Source organism: Protopterus annectens, chromosome 12.part0, assembly GCF_019279795.1.
Source record: "Protopterus annectens isolate FY-2018-M chromosome 12.part0, PAN1.0, whole genome shotgun sequence".
In the NCBI taxonomy this organism is placed as follows: Eukaryota; Metazoa; Chordata; order Ceratodontiformes; family Protopteridae; genus Protopterus; species Protopterus annectens.
Window position 1 is genome coordinate 864540698 of NC_056746.1, and position 25420 is coordinate 864566117.

Consider the following 25420-nt stretch of genomic DNA (forward strand, 5'->3'; position numbering starts at 1 on the left):
GCAAACAGTCGAGTAGAAAAGTGGCCATAGCAGTTACTGGTAGCAGTTTGGACTTCACCATTTGAAGTTTATCGTATTGCTGGCAACTCGTAGATAAGTAGAAAAATTAGTAAAACAGTTTTCTCAAAGAAATCATTGGAGGGTCATCAGTCAAAAAAATGTGTGGAACAACACAGAGAGGCATAAGATAGGGAACTAGGATTCAGGCCCAAAGTCCTTAACTTAATTTATTTGCTAAGCTCACCAGTCTCATAGAAACGCACAAGAGGTCCTCATTGGATCTGTCTTCAGTCAACTGAACTCCACTAGTTGGTATCTCTCATGCTGTGATTCTTGAAAGTAAGTCTTGGGTTGATGTTGATGCTGCTTCCTCCTCCTGTAGTGCCTCCTGTGAGACACTAGTGGTAAAATATTCTGGACTTGTATTTTCCTCACCAGGTGCATGGTTTGAGTCTACTTTCAAGAGTTTCTGTTTTTAACCCGCCACCCCCACCCTCTGGCACCAGAACTTCAGTTGCGGGGTAAGATGGATGACTTATTGCTTCCATGTGGCTATTCTTCAGTCTGTTGCATACTCTCACTAGCCATTATCTTTGAAGGTTTATTTGTATAGTAGAAAATGGCTGAGTACATATGAAAATGACCTACAGTGAGTAGTTAATAGTAATCTGATTCCTTTTCTTGGATAAGGGATACTGTAATGGCAATAACATTTGAGTTATCCCACCATCTGTGTCCAGTTTCATGGGTGAATTTTTACATATAGTGGGAATTTTCTGTACAAGTAAGTTAAAGAAGTCCGTCTTCAAGCTAAACTGAGTAATTAATGTAGGTAGCATAAAACTTGTATAACCTGCATTATTTTTCATTTTTTTCTGATAATCATCAGAGTATTCATTGTTGCAGAACTTTACATTTAGGATGCCTGCCTACAGGTAACACAACTAGCTAACTCAACTGAGGGCCTTATCCCCCCCCCCACCAGGGCTTTGTCCAAGGCCCTACCACCAGGAAACAAGGCTGTCTGTGGTATAAGAGGTGCATCGAACAATGCAACAGATTTTTTGCTGTGCCGTATTGCATACCACATGTTCTATAGCAGTTATTCCATCTGTCAGCCAAATAACTACCCCGTAGGGGATTTTTTTTCATCTTCCTTGTTTCTCTTTGGTGATGTAGCTAATATCTGATTCTGTCAGTATTTCTGAAATAGAGGAATGCGTTAGTTAACAGCTGTGTTGTGTGCTGGAAGTAGATTTCCAACAGCCTCCTACAATCCATAATTATTCTGGCTTCTGCCTGTACTGTGGCAGTTTCACCCCAGGAGAAAAACAAAAACGACAGCAGCAGCTTTTCCAAAATTCACATCCAGAAAAGGCAAATGTCTAGTTCTGTGGTCCCATGGCATTGACCAAGACCACTAGGATTCTCATGCGAAAAAAGTAGTCGTCTGACAAGGAGAAAGTGCCAGGTGACTGAAGATACCGAACTGGATGACTCTGTTCTCCTTGGAAACAGCACCTCTGAGTGCAGATAGGCACTTTCACTGCTCCCACCCTCAGTCTGTCCTGGCTGAGACCTATGGCATCATGGCTTTTCAGTCTGCCATACATTTTGCAACTCACATATCCTACCAGATGGACATCACTGCTACACCTCATGAGACTTAAGGGCCATCAGTTTCAGAGGCTCATGTTCTCATTATGGAAGGAAAAGGTGGAATCTCCCTGGATTGTGGTTCATGGGAAGGCTCTTAGAGACTTGGTTTAAGCTTTGGCCCCTTTCTACAAGCTGACGACTCAAAGGCAGTCTGTTCTTGAACACATGAGGCACAAGGCATAAAACAAACAGGTGCCAACCAGCTTGCATTGGCCTCTGCTGGGTAGTGCTTCAGCACCCCCCTCACACACACACACACACACACACACACACACACACATACACTTCCCATGCTTCTAGTGACCAACCTCCTGAGATGTACGTGTCCTTTTTGAATTCCAAAAGGACAGAATTAGAAATAGGAATACCACAGGTGTCTGGGGCACTTTCAAGATTTTAACTGACATGATTCAGAAGTAGATGAACTGGCTTATGTGGACCAGATTCCCTCTATTGAGTCTATTGACACTGAGGCACACACACTGACCTCCACTGCTCCACCAGAGAGTTCCTCCTTTGAGGACTGTTCATAGAATGAAAGGGATGTTCTACTCAGAGACCTAGTAATACTAAGAGTCCTAGCTCAGATACAGAGCTTGTACATTATTTAGCCCAAAACATTGTCTGTCTCTCTAGTGGGTAGACATCCTGGAATATCTCTTTACTAACTTATCTGTAGAGCCCAGACTCCCTCCCCATGCTCCTAAGAAACCTGGCTGCTTCTGTGGGGTCAAAGAATCCCAAAATATCCCTTAAGAATCATTTGGCTGACCTAACTGTAGTGTTCCATGGCTCATGCAAGAGAACAACTTTAACTCTAGTCAGGAACCCTGTTCTTAATGACAGGGAGAGCAGAATACATAATGCATTTGGTTGAAAAAGGTCTTTTCTCAGAGCCTTTAGTTGCCAGACCCTCATACTTTCTATCAGCAATCTTTTGCAGAAGATGAGGGCCTAAGGCAGTGTGTAATACGAGATAAGGAGATGCTTGAACTTTGTGATATTTCCAAGTTTTTCAGGCCCACTGTCTTAAAATCCTCTGTAATTACCCATACATTTGTGGCTCATGTGCCCTAAACAAAGACAGAAACAGATTAAAAAAAGAGAATGGCACACAAGGCTAAGAATAGCTTTGGGTCTTTCTGGACCAAGACATTCAAAGGGGTCAGCCATGTTGTCACTTCCTTCTCTCCCTCAAGCTGATCCCAACCCATCAGCCCAACTATCTCTTCCCTCAGAACTGGAAGTCGCGTGCTTAGCCTTCTTTCCAAAAGGTTTCGAAAGCATAACTCACTAAATATTCTTCAGAAAAGCTGCAGAAATTTTTAAAGTGCAGTGTTATTTGATTAATCCCCAAGGATCAGTTAGACCTCATCCCTGTAGTCTTAAAAGAAATGAAGTAGTGGTGGACCACGCAGAAGGTCCTGTTTTTGAAGAAGGACATGGATTTTATTTGAGGCTCTTTCTGGCACCTAAGAAACAAAGGTACATTGGGATCCATTCTGGACTTACCTGTCTAAACAACTTTCTCAGTGAGCTAAAATTCACAAAATTCAATATGTTAATGTACCAATTACCAGTCTTTCCATTTCATGCCCTCATGATCACTCTGGGCTTTAAATAATGTATATCTGCATATTCCATTTGCCATAGTAAAAGTCACAAGATGTTTCTCAGATTTGCAATGGGGAAGACATATCAAGTTCACCTTGTTGCTTTTTGGCTTGTCTGTCGCACCCACAGTCTTTACAAAATGCCTGGCACCAGTGACTGCTTATTCCAATGGCATCCAAATTCAACCCTCTGTTTGGACAATTATCAAATCGTAGCATATTTGCAACTGAGTATTCTCAAAGCTTTGAAGTTTACCATGGCAATTGATTCAGAGATTTTGGTTTTGCTGTCAATAAAACCAAGTTGAACCAGACACTCAATGAATTGGTCTGTCTTGGTGAATGTCTGGTCACCACTCTTTGCAAAGCCTTCCTTCAGGAGGATAGAGTCCCTTTTCTGACCCCTATACCTTCAAAACATTTTGCATCAGGAGATAATTTAAGCAAGAGAGTTCTCCAGACTGTTTGATTACATGGCATCTTAATGATGTCCCTTGGGTGCCTACATGAGGAAGCTTCGGTATACTTGAGAAACAGATGGGGTCAGCATATACTAATTCATTGGAGATCACAATCCCACTTCTCTTTTGCATCAGAAAGGAAATCTCATGGTGGGCAGTAAATACAAACTAAATAGAGGGATACCTCTCAAAGCACCCAGCTCACTATGGCCCTCATAGCAGATTCCTTGAACCTAATTTGTGGGTGCCATGTGGGAGCTGTTCAAGGTATATAGAATGGCAGGATTAGGAGACAAAACACACAAAGAAAAGATATGATGATCATTGTAGTTCTGAAGCCCTTCGTCCATACCTTAAAGGATTGACTTATAACACTATAGGCATGTGGTACATAAGCAACATGGAGATCATTCATACCTTTTCTGCAAGCTGGCAGTGCAAGACTGGGAGATGGTTCAAGCGGTGGGCATGACTCTAACTGCAGCCTGCATTCCCACCCATCAGTGTTCTTGCATACAACTAAGCAGATCTCAAGTAAACCCTCCAACAGGATGATGAACAGGGATGTCTTTCTTGATCTGACCATAATATGGAGTGTATCAAAAGTAGACCAGTTTGTCTGTCCTCTAAAGAGGCAACTGTTTGTTGCACCTACAGTCTTTACAAAATGCTGCAGGACAGCAACTCCAAAAGTTCAAAAAATAGATAGCTTCTGCCTGAGCTGGACAGGTATGTTTGGATATACGTTTCCTTCAAAGTCCTTGATCCCCTTGGTTCTACTAAAGTAATTCTAGGTTCATAGGTAATTACTAGGCTATTGGTCTGTGAGGATCTTGAAGTCTAGCTTTACAATTCTGATGGTAGTTTTAACCCTTTTATTTTGCATAAGAATAACCCTGAGGTGGGACATTTACTTGTTGCCCTTATCCATGAGGGATGTGGGTACTAAACCTAGAATGAATTTGCAGTTGGCCATTCATTCATCCAGATGGTTTGATTAGAGTATGATAAGCACTTTGCTTTATGTGGAACAGATGGTGGTTCCACACAAGAGGTATTCCTTGATACATCCCTGTCCCTTCAGCTTGTTTTATTTATATAGGGAAAAGAGATGGAAATCCCTTGAGCTGATGCTCGTGCTACCTTTGGACTTGCGGTTGCGTAATGGGTCTGACAAGATAAGGTCTTCTGAGGTTCTATACACGAGGCAGAGGTCGCCTGTTAATAGCCTCCTGTAGGATACTAAGAATAGAGATAAGGCTTTGAAATGGTCCATATAGTTTTTGTGGTTCAGGCCCTTGATTTTTTTTTGTTTTTAGTATGCGAGTGTTATGGGTGCTCCAGTTGTGTCACATTTTTGGACAGGTACATGCTGAATGGACGTGATATTTAGAGATCGGCCTGATGAGAGCAGAGTACAGTGGAATGATTACATCCTGGATACCATCCTTTTATGTATAAATTGTGTGATGAAAAAGGACTTTCTTACAGTAGTGAATAACTAGTGATCAAAGAGCAGTTCATTGTTTTCACAGGTTCCTAGATTTCTGAGTACGGCGTCAACTTTCTGGAGTGTGGTCAGTGTGATACTTACAAGGGAAGTCATTCTTGTGAAAGGATGCAACTGTACACTTCTTGGGATTTAGTTTTAGTCCATGGTTTTGTCACCAACTATTTGTTTGGGAAAGGCAATATTGGAGGATTTGGTGTCCTACGTCAACTTTATGATGGCACCAAGTTTACAGTCATCTGCAGACTTGGTTAGCCATAAACCATTAACATTTACTTAGTATTTGAGAAGAAAATGCCAAATAGAAGTGTCCCAAGGATTGAACCTTGGGGTGCGCTGGTGGAGGCAGGTCTTTTGGAGGAGATAGAGCCATCCACCCTAATTTTCTGATTTCCATTTGTGAGCCAGTTTACTATCCAGCGAGTTGTATAGAGATTTACATTTAAATGGTCTAGTTTATCCATGATACCCAAGTGTGGTATGGTGTGAATTGGCTTTGTGAGGCCTAGATCTGCAGTGTGTACTTATTTGTCCTTATTCATTGCTTCAGTAACCTTCGCAACGAAGTCAACCAGAATAAGTAGCCAGGATCTGCCCTTGATGAATCCAAACTTGCTTGGGTCAGGAGTTTGTAGGTTAATGTTGTCTCTTAATTTCGTAGTGATCCTTTCCATATTCTTAAAAATGAGGCTCATCTGGCTTATGGGTTTCTAATTGCCTGGGTCTGTTGATGCTGCACCATTGTAAGGGGATGACTGTTGCTGTCCTCTATTCATGTGGCATAAAGGCTGTTTGGTGTCTGATAGTGAATAACTTTTGTTCCTATATTACTGTGCTGGAGACCCTGTAATTTTCTTGGTTAGAAATCTCTGAGGTCTCTCTAGTCACAACAAGAGCCTGGCAAGGTACATAGAAGAGGGAGCATTGTACTTGGCTATTGGCCTGGTGAGGGTTGAGTACAGGGGAGGTATGACATCTTTCACTCTTGAGGCAATGCTTTTGCTAATGAGGTGTGAGACATAGAATGACTTCCTTAACACAGCAGATACCATGCATAGTGGTCAAAGTTTAGGCTACTGTCAGTTGTCTTCCCAAGTCTCTCACTACTGAGTTGTTACTTGTGGTATTATTTATATGGTAGTCTGCATGGATATCAGTTTTACCAAAGGGGTGATAATGCATTTTTTAACACCGAGTTTGGTTATTGACTTTGGCATCAATCACTGGTTTGTGTAAGTCTCTCTAGAAGTATACTGACATTGTTTGTGGAGTCAATGAAGTTAGCTAATTTTAGCTAATTTTCAGGCATCAACAAACTTAATCAGCCACAGCCTCTCTGTTTGGGTCAGAACTTTTTAAGAGTATTCAAAACAATAGGGGGGGTCAGCACTGAACCCTGTGTAACCACCATAATATCGATAGGCCTGGTGGTTGAGGTAAATTACCCAACTTTGACTGAGTGAGATCTGTCGGTCAGCCAGTTAACAACTTACCTGACAACATCGGGGCTGATATTCAACTGGGAGAGTTTATCACTGATGCCCAAATGTGGGACTGTGCTAAGAGAAGGTTGGTTGTATGCACAGATTTGCCTTCTGTTATGGATCTGGTGATGTTTTTCAAGAGTCTACCAGGTTTAATATCGATGACCTGTCTTTGACAAAACCAAACTGTGTCAGATCAATAGTTTTGAGATCACCTATGTCCCTATTTGGTTCCACTTCATAATCTAGAAATGCTGAAATATCGAAACTCAGCAATTTGTAACTATAAAACCAAACCATCACAATCACAAGACACATAACCCCGAAACACAATCACGAACATACATACACCATACATCACAAAAAACACACACCATTCTATCCACACCACACTACAGTACATGTAAGCAGGGGTGCAAGCCCACCTATACCACCCATGTGGGGAGCTGTGGCCCCAACACCCCTACTTATATATACTAACTCCAAGATCACGCATTAAAATGAAAAAAAGGAAATACACTCACGCCCAGACATCCGACACTCCCTCGCACACACACACACCAACACATCCAACAGTTACACAGTCATACTTTCACACGCCCACCCTAACCCACACATACAACTCACAAACAAACTCACATACACTCGTACTCCCACCTAAAACCCTTACAAAACATGCAATTCTGTGTACATCCACACACTGCAAGCAAACCCATACAGAAAACACACTGCATGTAAACTAGCGTAAACACATAACCGGGAATTCAAGATATTAGAATTCACAATTATGCACTTGAGCTGTATAAAAAAATTAGACTTTACGGTTTTGAAATGCTGAATTTCAAGATTGTAAAGTGAAACCCCTTATTTACATTGTCCAGGATAATTTGTTCCACGGCCTTATAGATAATGATGGTTAAGCTTATGGATCACATGCTCATAGCAGGTAACTAGTCTATGGGCTCCGATACAGACTCTAGATCTCAGAGTAATCAATATGATGTTCCTGTTAAAGGACATATCTCAGTACCAATTCCCACTCATAGTATCATAAGAAGTTAACAGGCTATTGGTACTGAGGCCCTTATAAGCCTAGCCAATAGTTTAGCAGATGTTTAGACAAGTCAGGACCCAAAGCCCCTGTCCAGCAGGGACTCAGGTAGATTCCAAGGGGTTTATTTTCTGGTTCCCATACAGTTATTAAGGTTGTGCTTAAAAAAGGATAATGGGGTAGTCTGATGTGGAGAGGAAGTCTATTCGACAAATGGGGGTGTGTGTGGGACACAAATCTGTCATGCCAACAAGTCCTATTGATATCACAGACCAGGATTAGGTCACACATATGGGATGCTGCAGTGGAGCTTGACCTTAAGATATGCAGCAGTACCATAAAGGCGGGGATGTAAGATTGCTTTGTATGCCAGACACAGGTCACCTCTGAGGAGTCTGTATGAAACTGAGTAGAGGGAAATGGCTTTTAGCTTGTGTCTGTAGAGTAGATGTTTGCAGCCCTGTATTCTCTTGATGAGGAACTTCTGTGGTGTCTCCAACCAACTGCTGCATGTGCTTTGCGAGGTACATGCCGAACTTAGCCGTGTACTGAATAATTACCCTTATACGTAAAGAATACAGGGATGTTATGAACTCTTTGTCCTTAGGGCGTTTGTGTTTTGGCATGAGTAGTTTTTCCAGTATATGTTTGGTTAAATAAAGACACCCAGGATCTGCGTAAAGGGTTGAATCGGGTCTATGTTAAATGTTTGAACATCCAAAATGTCGAACCTTACATGGTCGAGACCAAATGTTCGACATTTGGCTGTTCGAACATAAAAAAAAAACACTTTAACATTGTAGGCAGGGGGGCAAGCCCACTCTGCACACCCCCCTTCTTAAATATACCAACTCCAAGACCGCACTTCAGTGCAGAAAAGGGAAATTCTCCCTGTCTGCACCATATGGTGCCATTAAAAGTCTATCTTCGAGCACTCAAAATTTTGAACGTTTGGTCTCGACCAGAGGCATGAAGCCTTAGTCAGACAGATGCAGGCCTAGGCTAGCAAAGCATTGTGGTCTGTCCATCATATATTCCCAAGCTGTCGGGTGCTGGATCACCCTGGAATGACACCAGAAACTAAGCCAGTTGCTAAAGTCAATCATTTTCTGTTTGTATCGAGGCGTCATTATGGGTGACAGTCGAATGCTGCTTAAGTCTACGGACATAACTGCCTGGGACCCATATTCTGCAAGTTGAATCATTTCTCTCTTCATATAGTCCTGGGAGGTATGTCTCAAGTTGTTCATGCAAACATGGACTATGACAGAGTCAGAACAGTAGCTATTGTTCAGAGACTTGAGTGCGTGTGTGATATGGCACATTCTGTCACCTGACAAACAATTAACTGTGACTTTATCCTTATGCAGCCTGGTTAGAGGCACTTCTGTGTGTCACAGAATGGAGTATCCTATAACTGATATGTTGGGTTTATGGTTAGGCCTTAGTGGTTGCGAGAGACTGGTGTGTGTAGTATGCATGGTATGTGGTGTGGAGGGTTGTGCAGTTCTCTGGTGTTTTTGCCTCTGAGGTCTCCTTTGTTTGGGTTTGTTTTTGTTGAGAACCTCAGCATATGTGGGTCTGTGTAGTGCAGTTCTGTGTGGTATTTGAGGTGTAGTGATTATGTTAACAACCTTCTCAGTGCCAGATGTACTGGCTTGTGGGGGAGAGAGCATAGACTCTAGCTTCTTTATGTATGGGTGTGTAGTTACTGTAGTTTGAGTCACACTTTTGATACTCTTTTCAAGTGGCATATGACAAATGTAGAAAACTGTTATTTGAAAAATTAGCGATAACATGACAGTGACACAAATGCTACTAGAAGCAGCTGTACTGTCACATTAGTGAAAATACCTCCTGTATGCATCTATATGTGTATATATCCACCAACAACATACCCCATAAATAGGCATGTGCATGTCTGTATACATAAACAGAGACGTACAAAATCAGAAACAGATTTGTGTGTGTGTGTGTGTAACTCCACACACACACACACAAAGATAGATAGATATATATGTGTGTGTGTGTGTCTGTATAGACATACAAATATATGTGGATCTATAAAAACATAAATATATACAGCAAATACACTGTAAACAACATAAGCAATCAATATGATAAACAGATAATGACACATACATTTATTTATTAAAATTAATATCTATTTCCATCTTGATCTTCTTCTTCTTCTTCTCTTTCGGCTGTTCCCTTATGGGGTCACCACAGCGGATCATTGGTTTCCATTTCTTACAGTCCACTGCATCTTGATCTGTCACACCAACCACCTGCATGTCCTCTCTCACCATATCCATATATCTTAAGTTAGGTCTTCCTTTTTTGCTCTTACCTGGCAGCTCCATCCTTAGCATACTTTTCCCAATATACTGAGCATCCCTCCTCAGCACATGTCCAAAGCAACGCAATCTCATCTCTGACTTTGTCTCCAAACAGGCCAAGCTGACCTGACCCTGTAATATACTGAATCCTAATCCAGTCCATCCTGGTCACACCCATTGCAAATCTTAACATGTTTGACTCTGCCACTTTCTCTCTGACTCCTGCCTTTTGGTCCATGCCACCGTCTCCAACCCATACAACAAAGCTGGTCTCACTACTGTCTTGTAGACCTTCCCTTTCACTCTTACTGGTACCCATCTGTCACAAATCACTCCTGGCACTTCTCCACCCATTCCACCCTGCCTGTACTCTCTTCTTCACCTCTCTTCCACACTCACCATTGCTCTGAACTGTTGATCCCAAGTACTTAAACTCATCCACCTTGATCAACTCTACTCCCTGCATTCTCACCATTCCTCTACCCTCCCTCGCATTTACACACATATATTCTGTCTTAGTTCTGCATGCCATTCATTCCAGTCCTCTATAGAGCATATCTCCACCTCTCCAGGGTCTCCTCAACCTGATCCCTACTCTCACTACAGATCACAATGTCATCTGCAAACATCATAGTCCATGGGGCCTCCTGTACGATCTCATCTGTCAACCTGTCCATCACCATTACAAATAAGAAAGGGCTCAGAGCTGATCCTTGATGTAATCCCACCTTACACACATCTGTGACTCCCACTGCAGACCTCACCACTGTCACACTACCCTCGTACATATCCTGTACCACTCTTACATACATTATCTGCCACTCCTGCCATCCTTATAGAATACCACAACTCCTCTCTAGGCACCTTATCATATGCTTTCTCCAAGTCCACAAAGACACAATGCAACTCCTTCTGACCTTCTCTGTACTTCTCCATCAACACTCTCAGAGCAAACATCGCATCTGTAGTGCTCTTTCCTGGCATGAAACTATACTGCTGATCACTAATCATCACCTCTGTTCTTAACCTAGCTAACAGTACTCTTTCCCATAACTTCAAGCTGTGACTGATCAGTTTTTATTGCCCTGGGAGTTACCACAGCTCTAAACATCACCCTTATTCTTAAAACTACTTCCATCTTCATACAGGGGTGAAATGGTGTCATCAACTCAGCCATCTGAGTCACAAAAGGGGAAAGTTTGAGAAAAGTTATGAGAATTCCAATAACAACACTGAAGTATACCGCTAAAACAATTATGTCCACTCCATACTGAATTTTATTAAGACACACACATTATCACATATCTAGCTTTAACAAATTTGACAGACATTCAGTTGTTTGTCTTTTTGGCTTTTCCTGGTTAGGGGTTGCCAGAGCGGAACTCCGGTCTGCTAATGATTGGCAGTAGATTTTTATGGTGCCGAGTTGCCAGCCCGATGCCCAACCTTCAGCGAAGGCACGCCCATTCACACATGTCTTTCGAATGCCACTCAACTGTGGGGAGGATGCCTTGAACTGGAAGCCGGTCAGTAAGACATAACAAGGATGTGGTTTTACAACCACATGAATAAAAACTTAGATTACATATTACATACAGACTTATGCACACAGATATGAAAATATACGGAAATAGAGAGACTACAATTACCTCAACTTTCAAGTGGCAACCAGTGTAGTTCTATTGCAGTCAAATATTCAGGAACGGAGTGAAAGCTCTAAACATTTTACCGCACTGGAAGGAAGACAAAGAAAAATTCAGTTGGATGGAATCAGTCTTGTAGCAACAGTTACTGTGTGATTGCTGAAGGGCTTCAGCTACTGGGAAAATACTTTTAGTGCAGTCACAGGATTTAATTTCAAAGTTGTCTGACATGTTTTTGATTTAAACGGTCTAAGATGTTCTGGTTTTAGAATCGTAGGACATTTGCAACTCAGTGGGTTTAATTCCAGGTTGTAACTGTCCAAAGCAGTGCTGTTGTGCGAAAGGAGGGAAACTGTCTTTATAAATGTATGTCTGCATGAGTACATGCATGAATAAGCAACACTACTGCTGACCATGTGAAAAATAATTACCAGCAAAGGAAGAAGGGCATGTAGCAACAAGCATGAAACAAATACAGTTGCCTAGGCTGGTATAATCATTCCACTAAGTTTCACAAAAAACAAGCACATACTAAAGGAGATATAATGTCACTGCTACATAGGCTGCAGATGTGAGTGTGACTGGACTGCATCTCTTGCTGAGGCTAAACCAGTTGTTCAGCTAATGTAATAGCCTATGGGTGGAGGAAGATGAAACCAAAAGGACAAACTGTCAAGATTACAGAGAATGACCATCCTCCAGTGAGGTTTGTGTAATCTGACCCGCTGTATGCTAACAAGCTGCTGTGAAAATCCTGCCTCTGTGTGAGCATGCGACTTACACAGCACTAAAATGTAAACAAAGCACTCCAGCAAGCAACTGAATTTAGAAACGAGACAGTGCCCCTTTAAAACACTGGCTATTTAAGGCACAGAAACATAAACCAGACCAATTATCCAAACAATAACAGTTGCAGGAAGCCCTGGCTAGATTAAACCAGATGTTCTTCGTGTTTCACTGTTGCAGTCATTACATTTGGGTAATCTTCTTGCAGGTTGCCCTCAGTCGGCCTGAATAACAAAGTCTTGGGTCCTGTGTCGGTTGCTGTCTCCTCTTCCATGACGTCAGGGGTATAAAACATGCAGCCGACACCATTTTATTCAGTCGTTCTTGCCACGCGGCGCCCGAAGCAGAAGCAGTTTGCAAGTGCTGGTCGGCCGACTCCTGAAATTTTCGTATTCGAGTTTCAGAACCTAAGTCTTCAAACTAAAGCTAAGTACCCCATTGGGGAAACTTTTTCTTGCTCCTTACCGATGTCAGTAAAAGTTAATAATTGCATTACTTGTGGGAAGCAAATACCGCATAAGGATTTTCATTTGTACTGTATTCCTTGCCTAGGCCCTGATCACAACGTGCCTTGCTGTCAGTTTTGTGCTAGATTTAACCAACGCACTATTAAGCGTCGGTATATTTTTGCTTCGAAATATTTTGGTTCAAGATTTAATTATCCTGAAATGTCGTTGGTTAAAAATCCGACTACCGGAGTTCATAAAAAACGCAAAGAAAAAGACAGAGACAGACTGTCGAGATCCAAAACCGATGACGAAGCTTCTCCTAAGCCAGTCGCCGGTTCGCCAGTACTCAGTGAGGTGCCTTCTCAGCCCCTGATACCTGCTATTTTTGAGTCGCAGACCTCTACCGAGACCCATTCAGAGTTGGGTATGCCGCGAGTATCTCAGAGTATTGTACCCACTGATGTCTGTCCCTTGGATGGGTCCGGAGCCGCTGAGCAGGCACCAGCTTCTGAGGGTGTTTTCAGGCCTCAACATTTTTATATTAAACCGATGCCAGCAACAAAAACAAGGTCAAAAACAACTTCTATGTCCAAAAAAATGACTCATGAGCCACATGCTCAGGCCCATATGCCTAAAAAACAGATGATCAAAATGGCTGAGGATTTAATTACCTTGATCAGGGGTTCCCAACCCCCCCCCCCCCCCCCTGCTAAGAGGCCTAGGTAAGGCACTGATTATGAATCTTCAGATCAGGTTTCCATTTCTTCTGATTCCTCTTCTGACCAGGAATTTTCTATTCCACCCTATGAGGATTCTGATACAGAGGAATCCATCCCATCTACTTCTCCTCCTGAGGATTACTCTTTTGGAGAGACTTTGCATACTTTAAGGGAACATTTTCACTGAGAGAGTCGGGACTTCTCTGAATCAAAAAAGAGGCTTAGGGATTTCTTTCTTCTTCCTCAGCATAGGCCTTTGGCAATACCTCCTGTATTAGACATTGTGGATTATGTGTTCTCAGAATCAAGCATGGCTTCTGATTCCCTGCCTCCGGCTCCTAGTAAGCCAGACAGATATTGCAGGGTTCCTGACTCCCACAAATTTCTTTTCAAAAATCCTGCTGCTGATCCTGAGACTATTTCTCAGGGTCCCAAGGGTGTAAAGGCCTCTACAGCCAAATATCCTACCCCTTCTGATTCCAGGGTGCTGGATAGATGGGGTAAGAAGGTTTATATGTCTGCAACCTTGGCAATCAGAGCTTTAAACTGCCAGTTTCATATATTTAAATATCAACAGCATGTTATGGGCTTACTGAAACAGAAAATGATGTTGATTTCTGATTGTGTGGAAAATAAAGAGTTACAGGAATTATTGCATTCAGCAGGACAGGTTGGAAAGCATACTTTGCAATGTGGTTTTGATTCCTTGGAGGCCTCTTGTAGGGCCGCCGTTACTGGATCTGTGATTAGAAGGCATGCCTGGCTCAAGTAGCAACATCTGCCTGATCATGTTAAAGCTAAATTATTGGATGCCCCCTTTGCAGCATGATACTCTGTTTATTAATAAGGCAGAAGAGGTTTTAAAGAAAATGGAGGACAAAGCTAAATCTATGCAAACTGTAAAAAGATTTCTTGCAAGTGCAGCCATCCAGGTTCAGTAGGCACTGTCCTACTAAAAATTGGTCCTTTCCTGTGTCCAACAGAGCCACTCAGGGCAAATCCAGGTGCTCAAAAGGCTCTCGATACCAATCACAGGGTTCTTACAGGTCAAAGCAACGGGGTGCCTCCACCTCCAAATCTGGAGGAAACAAAGCACAGCCCCTACAGTAAGCAGTCTCAATGACTTTCCTCTACCATCACCAAGCACTTATCTTTTGGCAGCCCACTTGGGCGGAAAACTAGCACTTCATGCTCAAAACTGGCAGTTAATTACCCAGGACAAGTGGGTATTAAACATAGTATCCCAGGGGGTACAGATTTTATTTCCATACTTTGCCAATTCCAAACGGATGGCCGGATCTGCCACAAAACCAGTGGGCAGAGGCCCAGAAACAAGTCATGTCCCTCATGGATATGGGGGCTATTCAACCGGTACCAGGAAAGGAAAAAGGACAAGGTTTTTATTCAAGACTTTTCCTGGTACCCAGAAAAGACAATTCATTGCGTCTAATACTGGACTTATCGATTTTGAACACGTTCCTGGACATTCCAAAATTCAAAATTCTGACTTTACAACAGCTACTGCCAATGCTAGGCAGGAATGCTTGGTTAGTAATGCTAGACTTAAAGGAGGCATACCTGCATATCCCAATAAGGAAATCATGCAAAAGATACCTCTGCTTCAAAGCAGGTTTTTTGCATTACCAATTCTCTGCACTACCCTTTGGCGTATCTACTGCGTCCAGGGTCTTTACAAAGTGCCTGGCACCAGTAATTGCATTCTGCAGACAAAGAAGCATTCAAATTTATCCTTATCTGGACGACTGTCTCATTCAAGCAGAGGACAAGGACACTCTTCTTCAACATCTGACGTTTGTAAAAAGGCTTCTAGCATGCCTAGGGTACACCATAAACGAAAAGAAATCACAACTGGTACCCTCTCAAATAATTCCATTCCTGGGTGCAAGCTTGAATACAACTGCTCAGATGGCTTACCTCACGCCAGACAAACAAAGGCAACTGACAACATACTTCAAACAAATGGCAACAAAAACCCAGTTATCTGCAAGACAAATTCTGCAGGCTTTGGGGTTCATGGCATCCTGCATTCTGCTAATTCCATATGCGAGACTGCATATGAGGAAACTTCAGTGGTACCTAAAAAGTTTATGGAGTCAACATTGTCACAGCCTGGAAACATGATTCCTCTCATTCCCTGCCTACAACAGGAATTTCTTTGGTGGGCAGAGACATGTCACCCAAACAAGGGACTGTCGTTCACTCTACCCCCTGCCACCCAAAGCCTAACTACAGACGCATCAGACTATGCTTGGGGGGCCCACCTGTCAGGGAGATGCATTCAGGGCAAATGGAGCCCAAACCAAATGCATCTGCATATCAACCAGAAAGAGATGCCAGCTGTTCAGAATGCTCTGACAGCCTTCAAGGGCTTACTTCATCCAGGACAACTACTGATAAAGATGGACAACACCACAGTTATGTGGTACATAAACAAGCAGGGGGGTACACATTCCTACCCCCTTTGCAGACTAGCCATGGCTTTGTGGAACACAGCCTTGACTTACCAAATACATCTTCAAGCTCATTTCCTGCCAGTAAAGCAAAATACTCTGGCAGACGACCTAAGCAGAAATCTTATGGACCCGCACGAATGGAAACTGGATCCACAAATCTTCAGCATGTAAATACAGACATGGGGGAGCCCAGACATAGATCTATTTGCCTCTCCCCAGAATTATCAGTTGGACAAATTCTGCACAAGAACTCACCACAAAAAAAGCAGGGAAAGTGGATTCTCTATCCTTCAGTTGGAAAAACCTGTCTGTCTATGCCTTTCCCCCTCTGCCTCTACTTTCCAAGGTCTTACTAAAAGTCAGACAGGAAAAAACAAAAATGATCCTAATTGCTCCGGACTGGCCCCGCCAGCACCGGTACCCGCTTCTAAGGAATATGTCTCACCTTCCTCCATGGTACGTGCCTCAAATACCTCATCTACTGTCTCAGCAGAACTATCAAATTCTGCACACTCAGCTCCAAACTCTGAATCTTGCAACATGGCTAATCAACTAATTATTCAAATAACACCTCTCGGTAAATCTGTGATGGATGTCATTTTGGAAGCCAGAAGGCCTAGTACTAGAAAATCTTATGCTGATAAATGGAAGAGATGCTGTGCTTGGAATCAAGCACCAAGGAATAGACACAGCAAAGCCCAATATTCCTCAGATTTTACAATATTTGACTGAGATGCTTGACAAGGGCCTATCTTTTTCTTCAATAAAAATCCATGCCTCTGCCATCTCGGCTCATTACAACACAGAGCCTCCCCTCTTTTCTTATCCTCTGGTTAACAGTATCTTAGAGGGGCCAAAAATTTAAGGCCTCCCAGAAAAGCACCAAGTCCTGCATGGGACCTCAATTTTGCGCTGGAAAAACTCACCCTGCCTCCTTTTAAACCAGCATCTACTGCGGATATAAAATTTCTATCTTGGAAAACAGCTTTTCTTTTGGCAGTCACTTCAGCAAGAAGGGTTTCAGAACTGCAGGCTCTCATGGCAGTGGAGCCGTTTATTATATTTTACCCGGACAGGGTGTCCCTCAGGACCAATCCTTCTTTTATTCCTAAGGTGGTATCCAGTGTGGCTCTTAACCAGACCATTCACCTGCCAACTTTTTACCCAAATCTGCAAAACAAGGGGGAGTGGATTCTGCATTCATTGGATGTACACAGACAACTAAGATTCTACCTAAATAGGACCAAATCTCTAAGAAAGTCTGAGCAACTACTAGTAGCATTTGCTGCAGGGTCAGAGGGGAAGGCTATATCAGAGCAGACAATTTCTAAATGGATAAGCCACTGCATTCGTTTCTGCTGTGTGCACCATGGTAAACCTGTGCCCAAGGGGATCAGATCACATTCCACCAGGGCTGACTCTACTTCAGCAGCTTTTCTCAAAGGGGTTCCAACCAAAGACATTCTAGAAGCTGCTACTTGGAGCTCTATTCATACCTTCACAAAGCATTATCATTTACCTCCCTTCTCCAAATCCAGGGCAGGCTTTGCCATTGCAGTCCTGCAGGGCCTTATAGCTGCTCCTAATGCTGTTTAGTTCCATCCTCCCATCCATAGCTTTGGGATTCTACCCAAATGTAATGACTGCAACAGTGAAAAATGAAGAACATAGTACAGTTGTGTACACTTAACCATAAATGTAGATGTTAGAGTGTATTCACTATTGCAGTCCGGGTTACCCACCGGCCACCCCCCTTTCTATACCTTTTGTTTCCTTCACTATACTCAAAAGCCTTTGTGGTGTATTTGCTTTTAGTTGAAGGTAAAGTTTGTTTCTAAAAGTGCATTTATATATTTACTGTTTACTTGTATATATATTTTTGCTCCCCATTTGGGGGGCATCTGACATCTGGGGCAAGAAAAACTGAATAAAATGGTGTCGGCTGCATGTTTTATACTCCTGACGACCTGACGTCATGGAAGAGGAGATGGCAACCGACGCAGAACCCAAGACTTCGTTATTCAGGCTGACTGAGGGCAACCTGCAAGCAGATTACCCAAATGTAATGACTGCAACAGTGAATACACTCGAACATCTACATTTATGGTAAGTGTACACAACTGTACTTTCTGTTCACTTCACTAAGAAAATAGGCTTCTAGACGGAGGATTTCATTACAAACCGAGGTCAATACTAACACACATTCAGTTCTATCACACAATAAAAAGGAGAGTAAAAAAACAGTTGTACAGATTACAGAGATAAATCAAAAGTGCAGACGATAATTGAGAATATACTCTTATCTTTTCTAAATATCACAGCAGGCAGTAAGTCCATCTCTCTGCAACAGCTTGAGCAACAGGTATATTTTATTTATTTATTTTTTTATTTTTCCCCCTAACAGATTTGTTTGTTTTACAATTGAATTGTACAGGTTATAGGTCACATTAAATGTTGGAAAAGTTTTGAAATTATCTATTGTGGTCTCATGTTTTTATATCACAAAAACCTGGCATTTTAACAGGGGTGTGTACACTTTTTATATCCTCTGTGTGTGTGTGTGTGTGTGTGTGTGTGTGTGTGTGTGTGTGTACACACACACTCACACACACATGTTTATATGTAAATATATATATATATATATATATATATATATATATATATATATATATATATGTCTACTTCATTTAATTGAAAACTCATTTCACTGAAAGTCAGTTTCCTGTGACCAATTTACTGAAAGCTCACTTCACTGAAAACTCATTTCGTTGAAGGTTATATATGGCCTTTTCCCCACTGTAGTGCGATCCTGGAGTTAGTATATAAAGTAAGGGGGTGGGTGTAGCCCCCCCCCCCACATATTGTAAATGTTTTAAAACATACTGATGGATACTTACAAGTGCAATGAATAACTCTTTCCAGAAGACAACATATTAACCAACCTATGTGGGGGGCTCCCCCCCAACTATATATACTAACTCCAGGATCGCACTACAGTGGGGAGAAGGCCATTTACAACTTTCAACAAAATGAGCTTTCAGTGAAGTGAACTTCCAGTGAATTAGTCCCAGTCATTTGAGTTTCAACGAAATGAGTTTTCAACGAAATGAAGTAGACCCATATATATATATATATATATATATATATATATATATTTATATATATATATATATATATATATATATATATATGTGCATGTGTGTGAGTTGTGGCCTTTTATATATGTCCACGGGCATATACACAAAGATTTAAAATCTATTTACAAAGCATATTCTTTGCTTGCAGGAAATGGCCAGTAAGGAGCTACAGGAAATGCGGAAGGCGCTAACAAAAGAAGCTATCAGAGAGCATCAGATGGCCAAAACTGGTGGAACCCAAACAGATCTTTTCACCTGTGGGAAATGCAAAATGAAGAACTGCACATATACCCAGGTTTGAACAGGCTTGTAAACAGTATAGCAATAATAGAATGCTTAAAGGTAGATTTATGTAATATGGACACATTAGTAATATTGCTGAGACTGTGATTTGATAGTGATTTCATTTGTACTGGTACAAGACTTGCAGAGAGCACTTCAGCTAGTCTTTTCCCTGCAAGGAATGCGTTTATAATCTGCCTGGGTGAATTCATGCAGTCTCAGATGTTCAGCATTATGATCACTGCTGCAGTAGTCTTAGATTATAGGATCATAAGAGGTTACTATGCTATTGGCCCTGAGGCCCTTATAAGCCTAGCCAAGAGTTTAGCCCATGTTTAGACAAGTCCAGCAGGGACACGGGTTGAATCACAGGGGTATATTTTCTGTTTCCCATCCACTTATCCAAGTTGCGCTTAAAAAGGTGTAAAGAGGTACTCTGCTTGACATGGAGAGGGAGTCTATTCCATAGATGGGGGAGTCTCTGGAACACACATCTGTCCTGCCAGCAAGTCCTGTTGATGTCACAGACTAGGTTGAGGCTGCACGTGTGAGTTACTTGAGTGGAGCTTGACTTGCGGGTATGCAGCATTCCCATCAAAGTGGGATCCGTGATCACCTTGTATGCCAGACAGAGGTCACCTTATGGGTTATATCCTGTATAGGATGTAACATACAGCCAACTTCCAATGCTTTATGGCAATTTCCATTTGCCTGGAAAGCTCAAGCAGGACAGGGAGAAAATAGTCAGTCTGGGTACCAAGCCCCTTCAGAGTTTTCCTTTCACTGATCAGCGTTCCTGTTGTGGGCTTTAGAGGATCAGTGGTTGGTTAGCTCTTCTCTATTGCTGGGAAGGCAAGTTCCCTTAGGAGGAAAAATTCTTCCTCTGGGGCAAGTGTGTTTTGTGCTTGTCACTGTGTATTTTTGTATGAACACTACTTTTTTGATACTTACCTTTTACTGGTAATTGGTGGCATCAGTTGCTGCATTTTAGGCTTGTTTTTTAGCTTAACCATGGGACAGTTCTTTCTTCCACTGGATGCAAGAAAAAAAAAAACATTTCTTGACAGCCTTTGCCAGTTCAGTAGACTTCCTTGCTTCAGCGGCAGATGGTTAACTCTGCAGTGGCCACTTAGGGTTTCTCAGACCACTCATCATCTTTCCTGGTTTCCTCTGGTGCATTCCCTTCAGCCGTCATAGACCATGTTAGACACGTCCTCTTAAGCTGTCTAGTGTATCTTCTGCAAGCATTGGAGAACCACTGATTTTGTGTCACAGGAAGAAGACAGAAATCCTTCTCTGCCTGGCCAGAAAAAAGATGTCCCTGGCATGAGAGTTACCTTACTTCTATGGCTTTTCCTGCTAAAAAGAAGCAGAAAGTAAACATTTATCTCCCCCTCTCTCTGCTGTCTTAAATAGGGAAATGAACATGGAATAGAATTGGATGGAACAAATTCAATTATTTTTCCACTGGCAACAAATTCTGATGCCAAGGAAAGTATTTATTCTGATTTTTTCCTAGAGTTTTCAGTTTCTGAAACTGAAGATAGAATCAATCAATATTTTCAATAAGAACAAGATAGCACTCTAGTTTTATTTGAAGAAAATATGATTTATTACAGCTGGAATTTCCTCAGCCTGCTGCTGTTCCTCCTGTACTTCTAGCTTTGGAAAATGTTTTTATTGCATCTTGTATAACATGCCTGTAGCCCCTATAAAGACTGATCATAATAACAAGTACTTATTTTATATTCCTATAGCCCCTGAATAGGCCAATCATAATAAGTATTTTATTTTCTGTTCCTATAGCTGACCCTGCGGTAATGTCAAGGGCCAGATTCTCAAAAGCTTGCATGGAGTGTTAGTGTATGACGTCACACAGGCAAGATGTCTGCCGTGTGATCCAGGAACAGCCTGTAGGGGCATGCACGAGAGTTGCTAAAGCTAGTCTTGCACGGACAGCGTCATGGTATGCAAATTACCTCATTTGCTGGTGAAAGCCATGCAAATTAGGTAAATTTGAGATCCAACAAACACTAACCTGTCCGTGGAAGATTAGTGTTACCCGTAGAAATGTACTCCGTTGGTAACGGAGTACATTTCTGCAAATAGCTAAACGGAGCTATGACAGCTCCAAATAAAGGATGCATACAGTTGAGGAAGCATGCCAATGGCCAAATATAAGGCCATTGGCAGTGCAAAATGTTTAAAAACATAAAAATTTTACTTTTTTCCCCCGATCTCCGATATTTAAGCATAACGCAGCACCGCGCAAATATGCGGCGGTTAAAAAAACAAGAAAATTATTTAAAAAAAGGAAAAAAATAGGCATTTTCACTAAAAAGCTTATTCTGCCATGCAGGTGAATGGCAGACTGAAGACCACATGGCTAAGGGGGGGAAGCTCATTGTGAGAGATGTAACCATGCATTACTAGGCAATCCTATGCAAATGAGGATAAGGATAGTGAATCCCAATTTTCTCCAGCATGTGAGGCATATCCCAAGAGTGTAAGATTTGGAGTAGGTGAGTATAAGACTAGAATACAGGTGACATCATGAGGGGGTGTGTCAGACAGGCTGTAAGCTAATTGGAGCACAGTGGCTCGTGTTTGCCCTGAGTTGCACAGGATTGCAAAAGAGACGTGTCTACAGTTGTCCTATTTGAAAACATCAAACCCAAGGTGCACATTGTTATAAGATAGGAAACTCCTTGCAAGTATGCACACAACGTGTGCGCGCATTGGCGGTCGTTTGCTTGGCGCTTCCCCCTGGGCAGAAACAGAAAGGCAAAAGGAAGGAAAATAAGTAGAAGGAAGTTAACCAAGGAGAACTAGCAGAGCTGCCAGGTGAAATATATCAGAATCAGCCAATTACACAGGCAGCAGACTAGTCCAGCCCAGCCCAGCACTTTAAACTCTGTGAACACCATTCCCCCCTGTTTTTTTCTCAAGAACACTACAACACTGCAGTATACAAAGAGGGAAAGCTTAAAAAGCTTAAGTCAGACAAAATGTTAGGGGCTGCTCTTGCTATCATAAACCAACATGTGCAAGGTGCTGCAGATGGTGATGTTGTGAATGCTGCTGAGCAACCCACAGTGAGGAGACGGAGAAGAGTGTACAGACCCAGGGTAACCTACCAGGGACTACATGCGCTGGAGATAGTGGAGCGCTATAGGGTGGACAGGGACCTCCTACAGCAAATTGTTGGCCACGCCTCACGCACACAACCAACAGAGGGGAACCCATCCCAGTGGATACCAAGGTATGTGTTGGCCTAAGAATACTAGCTACAGGTACCTTCCAAAGACCAGCTGGTGATATGATGGGGATTTTACAGGCATCAGCATCCAGGGTACTCCACCAGTTCTTGGATGCCATGTCAGCACATGTCGGTGACCACATATATTTCCACACTTCCCGTGAGGCATTGGCCAGCAATATGCGTCCATTCTACCAAATAGCAGAATACCCTGTGGTAGTGGGTGCAATAGACTGCATGCACATACGCATCAAAGCACCACCCGGTGAGCAGGGTAAGGTATACATCAACTGCAAGGGCTTCCCCTCCATCAACTGCCAGTTCGTGTGTGATGCCCAGGGCATAATAATGAATGTGTGTGCTGGATGCCCTGGAAGCTATCACGATTCCCACGTTTGGTATCTGACCCAGCTGTACCATTCATTTGCCAATGGGGACATTCCCTACGGTCACCTAGTAGGGGATGCTGGATACACACTGGAGCCGTGGCTGGTGACACCCATCCGAAATGCACACACACCTGAACAAGAACTCCATAATGAGGCACATGCACAAACAAGAATCATAATAGAGCGTGTGTTTGGGATGCTCAAGTCACGGTTCTGGTGCCTGGACACATCTCTTGGAGCCTTGCAGTACTCACCAACTACATGTACCCACATTGTTATGGTATGTGCCATGCTACACAATATGATCCTGTGGAAACAGCTGCAGCAGGAACAGCATGGGGCAGGGCCAAACAGCCCCCCACCATTGCCAAGGCCTGCACAGCACAGCATGACTCGGAGGAGGAACAACCTGAGCCTGCCCCAGTAGAAGGAAGTGTGCCCAGTATGCCCTGGCCTTGGCAAAGATTCAATGCATAGCACATTCTCTGACTCAGTAGGAACCCTGGAAATGTCACCTGTCTCTGACTTGCACATACAGTAAAAGGGATGCCTAACTTGACACTACCTGTTTTCAAACATGTATCGGGAGTGTACTGTGTGCATCTGACATAGGCAGCCCTGCAGCACCACTGTCAATACTGGCACAGACACAACTTAAGTCACTCACACATACCAGTTGGAGGGGGTCACATACCCAACAGTCACAGCCAGCAGGACAGTTGTAGACAAACGCAAACAAATGCTGTATCATGCCCTCTGAAAAGGCATATGGGTAAACTCCCCCCAGGCCTATGCAGACAGCTAACAGCAGGCCAGGCAGTGTGATGTGGGTTGGATAGGCTATGAAGTCACAAACTAATATGCGTGTAATTGGAAGATAAGGTCTGTAGTACAGTGGTATGCCTCAAGCCAGTATGATAGGCAACAGTACAGACTGAAAATGGAGTACCTGACATAGCAGTGCAGGCCTAGCAAATGTGTATAAGTGTCAGGTGTACCCCTCATCCTGTGTACACCCACAGTAACAATCAGGTGCGCGTCCCCCCCGGGTAGAAATGTACAAATAGTAGCTGTCCCCCCTGTATGTAGAAATGTTGATAAGTCTATGCAAATTGACACACGGAAGCCCTGCAGGCACAGCTTGCTTCCTGTCGATGTACAACACAAAGGTGAGCCCTGATGTAAAAGCCAACTTGATTTTTCAAACACATATAGTATATATGCCCATAGTAGGCATGCTCACACACTTAAACAAACGAAGCAAATGTCAGTCAACATACTGAAAGGTCATACTGGGCATGCTCACACACTTAGGCCATGTCTGAGTACAGCAGTGGGCCACACATATCTGGCAGTTGCAGTTCTTACTCCAGACACATGTCACTGTTCACCAATCCTGCCTTGCGTTCACAGTGATATGAAAACAGACCCATATAATATATTGGATCCCTGTCATAGTCAAACTATGTAATACAAGTACTTATGTTGTTCAAAGAAAGTTAAAATCCAAAGAAGATCAATAAATCTCTGATCAGTATCATCAAGAAACAATGAGCACTCCTAACATTATCCAAGCAAAGCTCTTCCAAAAATATTGCCAAAGATTCCATAGAGAACCATGAAGCTTTCTTTAGCTATGTCATAAATATCAATGTAAACTCATATATGTTTTGAGTTAGTGCAAAGTGTAAATGAATACATGTACATGACTGACATTGCCAACATCTTGTCAGACAGGTTCATACATATGTAACCCCCCTCTCACTGACAAAAGGGCCCATTACCATACCTGGAGATTGTGAAAACCCAGAAATCACATATACAATGGTTAAACAGCTCTATCCAAACCTAAAAACACTGCATCTATGGGATGACATGGTGTCCCCGGCTGTGTCGTATGTGAACTCCCAAAACAAACAGACCCTGCACCCGAACAGTCTATTGAGACTCACCCTCTGTGCAGGATATGAAACTGTGGAATGGGTTACAGCAACGTTTGGCACACTTCACAAGTGTTGGTGCACAACAGACCATGGGAACTATTGTCTTATAAGCCTAATAAGCCTGATCTGCAAGGCCAGGGAGTCCATCATTATGGAACTCATAAACAGAGCTATTGGGAGCCTACAAACACCGAACACTACCCATTTTGGTTTGGTCAGGGG

General features: G+C 42.6%; 1 protein-coding gene across 1 annotated transcript in view; it reads left to right on the forward strand.

Moving 5' to 3' along the window:
- The window catches only part of TCEA2 (transcription elongation factor A2), an 819513-nt gene that overhangs the window by 562676 nt on the left and 231417 nt on the right, over window positions 1–25420 (forward strand). Inside the window, exon 6 of the mRNA XM_044089906.1 lies at window positions 19474–19620. Within this exon, the coding sequence (XP_043945841.1) occupies window positions 19474–19620 (147 nt within the window). The remainder of the gene's footprint in view (window positions 1–19473; window positions 19621–25420) is intronic.